This window comes from Rhinoderma darwinii, chromosome 3 (genome assembly GCF_050947455.1).
Source record: "Rhinoderma darwinii isolate aRhiDar2 chromosome 3, aRhiDar2.hap1, whole genome shotgun sequence".
Lineage (NCBI taxonomy): Eukaryota > Metazoa > Chordata > Amphibia > Anura > Rhinodermatidae > Rhinoderma > Rhinoderma darwinii.
The window spans coordinates 189,591,873-189,597,872 of record NC_134689.1 but is presented as its reverse complement, the minus strand read 5'-3'; the positions used below and the strand labels follow the sequence as shown (position 1 = coordinate 189,597,872).

Genomic DNA, 6,000 nt, shown 5'->3' with positions numbered 1-6,000 from the left:
ACCGCTTGTTATAAGGATGGCATATGTGTGTAAATCACTTATGACACACGGAACTGCAACGCGCAAAAAACGTTGCGTTTTTTGCGTGTGCAAAACACACACGTTTGTGTGAATTTCGCCTTACTCCTGGTTTAAATCCATCACTGTCGGTCCCAGTGTCCCCCGCTGGTCTTTCACTGCAGCAATGATGTGACCTCTGTTGCCAAGAAGTGGCCGCAGCAGTGATGTCAGTATGTCCATCACGTGAGTGCTGCAGCCCGTGATTGCTACATGCCGATACGGCCCGATACGGCCCGTCATTGCTAAAGCAATGTAAACCGAGCAGGGGACAGTTGTCGTTTGGTTGAAGGAGATTTAAAGAGTATGAACGTATCCGTTTTGACTAACACAATGGATCTGTTTGACGGATCAGTTATGATCCCCGTTTACCCCACTGACTTAAAATTGGTCTGCCAGGTTTTTTCTTGATCAAAAACTGCAGCATGTTCCGCTATTCTGACCATCAAAACGCAAGGGTAACTTGATGGAAAAGAACTAACGCAAATGTAAAAACTTTTTTCTTTTTACTTTTATTTAAATTTTATAATGATAACCAGTGTTCTGTTTAAGAGATCGTGTGTCTGTGTGTATAAAGTAATGCATTGAAATGTTATAAATCTATCTTTCCACATGATAGTTTGAAGCCTTGGACTGCTAGATCTACCGTATTCACTTGATTTATTGACTCCATGTTCAGTTTTTATCATGTATCCCAAGATCCTATACTGAATATGACGTGAAATGTATTGTCACCTCTGGAGACCCGAGGAAGAATGTGTTTGCCTGCAGGCTATGTAAACTTTGGGTTTTAACTCCTCCTGTAGCCATTTGTGTCTTTTTTTCCCCCACCCTTTGCTTAATAATCCTGTCCAGGAGCTATATTTAGTACAGAAATATATTTTTTATTTTATTGCAGTTTTGCTAGTTCTTCCAAATAAATTTGATATTTCTATGAACACAAATACACTTCAAGGATGTAATATTCTTCATCTAAACTTACAGTGCAAATATAAAACAAAGCGAATATTGTAAATGTGTTATTTCCCCTAGTTTAGATAGTTAAAGGTATCACCATTTTGTTTTTTCTGCAGAGATTCCGTATTCCTAGGAAAGAATTGTGCCAGCTGCTTCTAGACCTTACTTTGCAGCATTAACAGCTTCTGTTCATTCCCCCTCTCCCCCTCCTGCACAGTCTTTGTGTCAGCTTCAGTGCTAAAAGAACTAGCTATGCTTTGCCCAGACAGAGAATGGCACCGCTGCCGCAAGTACTACCACAATGTACTGAGGTAAAGGATTATCTTTTCTTTGTTTGAGAAATCCGATAGGGCATGTGATCCTGCCTTAAAAATGCCAGTCTTGGTTTTAAACATTCTCCCTTCTTGTTGGGGATGCAAGCAAATACATGTGAGGGCACCCGGCAAGGTGTGATAATTATCTAGAGTGACATTCGATGGGGAGATAGTGTATAGAAGGGAGGAGAGAGGCTGTCTCATGTACAGCCACACACACAGGCGCAGAGAATAGGCTTGGAAACCCTGCAGGCGGGGCTCTTTTCAGTGACAGCAGCAGTGAAACCAGGGAGAAGCCTTCTCAAACAGAGGTCCTTCTTCTCCTGCACCTTGACAGCCAACAGGGCTTCTTCACCTTCTCCTCACCTCCACTGTCTAGAACTCAGACAAAGGAAAATTCAAGGAAATTGCCAAGTCTGGTCTCTTTTTTTTTTCCGTCCGTCAAAGCCTGTTGTCTGTCTTTTTATGTCCAGCCTTTAATCTGATCTGATGACATCTCTGCAACCTGTTTACTCTGAGCCTGGGAGGGATTATTTTCATTTGTGATTATTAAGAGGAGGAAGATCTGTCCCTTGATGTCCTCACAATGAAGCACTGAAAGAAAATTTAAATGAGCAGCCAGGGCAAAGCGAACAGTTCTTACAAAGACAGTGGCACAAAAAGGGTGGAGCCCTGGTATTTGTATGAATGTACAGCGTTGGCAACCTGAACTTTTTCTACTAACAGCTTGTGCACTGATGCTGGAATAACTTCAACTCATTGAATTGCAGTGTCATTTCCATTATGTTTCAGAGGTGAAACTTTACTCCAAGGAGAGTGTAATTTATTTACACCATATTATTACTCTGTCTGTTCTCGCTGCTTTTGTCTGGCACTCTGGAATCAAGTGACATGCATGGAAACAGCAATTTATTTCTTGCTTTTTAACTGAATGTTTTCTTTTAAACATGCAGTTACCGTTCTACACAATATTTTTTCTTTTTCTGGGAGCATCAATCGTGAGCAATCATAAATTGCATGATGATTTAAGCAAGGTGAAACATGAAGATGGCACAACCTGGTGCCATGATCCATCTCCTTTTCTGGACAAAGTTTATTCTAAAAGGACAAGGAGTCAAACTGTTGAAGACAAGTCTACCCCGGACGGCGTTTTAAGGAACATTATATGTAAATTTTTACATCCAAGCTTAAGCAAGCCTGTAAAATCTGCAGTGATTGAACAGAATTCACATCAGCAAAATGGCAAACAAGAACCGAGAACACCTGCACCAAATATGCCATCACAAACCTTTCCCGGAGAGCATAAAAAGCTGAGCAACACAGCCATGGAAACCAGGTATAAGGATGAAACACCTGAGCAGCATCCTAAGGACCATAATGCCATGGTATACATCAGTGCTAGAAATAAAAGGGAAACATATGAGCGCCAGTGGAAGAAGGGAAATGACAGTTCAAACAAAACCAACAGTGAAAAAAAATTCTTAGTGGATTTGAATGAAACTTTGCAGAGTTCTAATGTTGGAAAAGAGACAGAACCTCGTGCGTTGTCCTTAAATGGATCAGTTCCCTTTGCTACCAATGATTTGAAAGTGTTCGCCGATAATATGGAAGTTAACCAAGCTTTAGTACCAAAGAACACAACAAACAAAAAGCTGCACATAAAGAACCCGTTTTACCCTTTAACAGAAGATTCATATGGAGCATATGCAGTCATGTGTTTATCCATCATTATATTTGTTATTGGCATTATGGGTAATATGGCTGTAATGTGCATAGTTTGCCATAACTACTATATGAGAAGCATTTCCAACTCACTTTTGGCAAATTTGGCCTTCTGGGATTTTTTGATCATTTTCTTCTGCCTTCCATTGGTAATATTTCATGAACTCACGAAAAAGTGGCTGCTGGAGGATTTCTCGTGCAAAATCATTCCATATATTGAGGTAATAATATTTTTTACGTTTGTGTAATAGGTACGCCTATTACTGGTAAAGCCTAAAACTAACTGCCATTTATTTACAATGCACCATGAATGTTTAATATCAGATTTATTATGTGTATGCATAAAGAAGTATTCTCAACTTAGACATTTATGGAATATCCACAGCATATGCCATAAATGTTTAATAGATGTGGGTCCCAGCGCTGTGGCCTGTACCTATATTGAGAGCGGGGGTCAACGGTACCCTATTTTGATTAGTGTGGCGCCTGCAGGCTGCCTATTCCATGCATGCCCGCAGCACTATCCATTAAGTTGTATGAAAGTTACAAAGACCGGCAAGCAAGACCAGCTCGGCTGTTTCCATAACTCCATACAACAGAATCGAGAGATCCACATGCATATGTTCTACCGCTCTCCACTAGTCCCCACCTGCAATCGGCATCACATGACCCCTGTTCTCGATATAGGTAAGGGTCATAGAGCTGGGACCCGTATCTATAAGACATTTATGGATTATCCTGTGGATATGCCATACAAGTCTAAGTTGTTAATACCCCTTTTAAGTGTTTTGCCATAGAGTAAAGACTGATATATTTTATATTATACAGTATATTGTTTTGGATAATGTTCAAGACTTCTTTCTACTAGAGCAGCTATATAATGTATCAATAGTGCTATGGTTGTGGATGCAATAGCTGCCAATAAACCACCTCTGAATACCCGATTAGGGGAATGCGCATAACTACCCCAATCGGGTATTTGGCACCGATTGATTATTTAGCACCTTGTAAAGCAGTAAGGCAGATGACCCCGCCTCAGCCAATCAGCAGGAGGACAGTAATGTTTTGCATCCCGCTCCCCTCAATCAGAAGGTCGAGAAGCCGTTTAGTGGCTACTATTGCATCCACTGTCCTAACACTATTAGTGCATCATATAGATACCCTGCCTGGTGACGTATTGCCTTTACATTTCCTGTTTCGTACAGTTTATTTCAAGTAAAAAAAATATTGCTGACATACTTATTTGACATCTTAACACTGTTCCGCACCCCATTTCTTTTATGCACACTTAAAAGGGTGGTCCAGGATTAGAAAAAAACAGTTTTTTTTTCCAGAAACAGAGCCTAGTCTGTCCATGGGCTGTGTATTGCAGTTTATCCCCACACAAGTGAATGAGACTTAAAGAGACACTTTTTATTGCGGCCCCAGTTTGTAAATTACACTCTGTAAAAAGTAGGGAAGGTCATCCTCTTACCAGGTGCTTTGTTGCTGAAATATCCCAGCCGCAATTATGTCACATGACCCCACTGTAATCAACCCATTCCTACAGAGTCTGCTGTGTGGACCGGAAGTCTCTTTTACTATGCATTCCTATGGGACGCTCAAACTGATTATTTTTTTTTTCTAACCTTGGACAACCCATTTAACTGGTTGCCGACACAGGGCGAGAATACTCGTCCTGAGCGGCGGGTGCTTGCTGCATTAGGACGAGCGTTCTTGTCCTGTGTGACACACAGTGTGCCAGCGCGATCATGAGTGGGGCAACGGCTGAAATACACAGCCGCAGCCCTGCTCTAACGGCGGAGATAAGAGAGACCTCTTCTCTCTACCGTTAACCCCTTAAATGCCGCAATCAAAGCAGGCTGTGGCATTCAAAGGGAAAATGAGAAGGGGGACACACCGTTGATCACTTCACAGGGAATCCCTGTGACGCGATCGAGGGACATGCCATATATAGACAGTCCAGGATCCATTGAAGGACCCCAGGGCTGTCTGAGCATATTTCCTGTTGTTCGGGCATACTTAGGTATGCCCTAACGACTGCCTGTGTACAATCAGTACACAGGCTAATATACTGCATATAGATACATGCCAGTGCAATAAAGTAAACAAATCAAAATGAAAAATCCCCCTATGAATTAAAAAAAAAAAGTAATGTTAAATATAAAAAATCTGTTAAAAACGACACAGAAATGCAAATTTTTTTACAATTAATAAGTCCCAAAACATGAAAAAATATAAACATATTTGGTATCGCCACTACCATAACAACCTGTACAACAAATGTATAACCTTATTTAGGATGATCGGTGTATGGTGTAAAAAAATAATAAATGAAAACTGTAGCAGACCGGCTTTTTTTCTACATATACAGTATATGAAATGATGTAAATGTACCAAATAAGGGCACCTACATAAAGTACAACTCGGCCCACAAAAAACAAAGTCTCACAGCTACGTCGAAAAAAAAATAAAAGAATTATGAGCGCCAGGATGCAGAGAGGGAAATATAAAAATAAAATTCTGTCCTTAAGGCCAAAATTGGCCGTGTCCATAAGGGGTTAGTTTTAGGATTTGTAAAAATGTTTTACTTTATTTTATTTGCAAAATGATAAATTTTTATGTATGTGTAAAAAAAAACATGTATTTGATCTTATAGAGTTGCACCTAAGTCACAACTGGCACAATATCAAGAAATAGATGAGCAGGAGAGATAGGATGCCAAGGTTTTCTCTCCGCTTTGGACTCCTAAAGCTGTTTTGCCTGTCTCCGATTGCCATGCATATTTGTTCCTTATTTAAAAGTGACCAGCTTTACATCCGTGCCAGATTTGTGCCATTCAGTCTGTATCTCTGCCAACCTCACAGCTAACTGGCTATAGTCCACTATCACTCAAATTATGCATGATAGGAAGACGAAAACAAGATATTAAAATCCATTAAACTGCCAA

At 40.4% G+C, this 6,000-nt stretch overlaps 1 protein-coding gene across 1 annotated transcript in view; it reads left to right on the top strand.

The window, feature by feature from the left end:
* The first annotated feature begins 1,297 nt into the window (after nt 1-1,297).
* The window catches only part of GPR37 (G protein-coupled receptor 37), a 78,894-nt gene continuing 74,191 nt past the window's right edge, over nt 1,298-6,000 (top strand). The window contains exon 1 of the mRNA XM_075855059.1: nt 1,298-3,271. Within this exon, the coding sequence (XP_075711174.1) occupies nt 2,276-3,271 (996 nt within the window). The 5' untranslated portion in view covers nt 1,298-2,275. The remainder of the gene's footprint in view (nt 3,272-6,000) is intronic.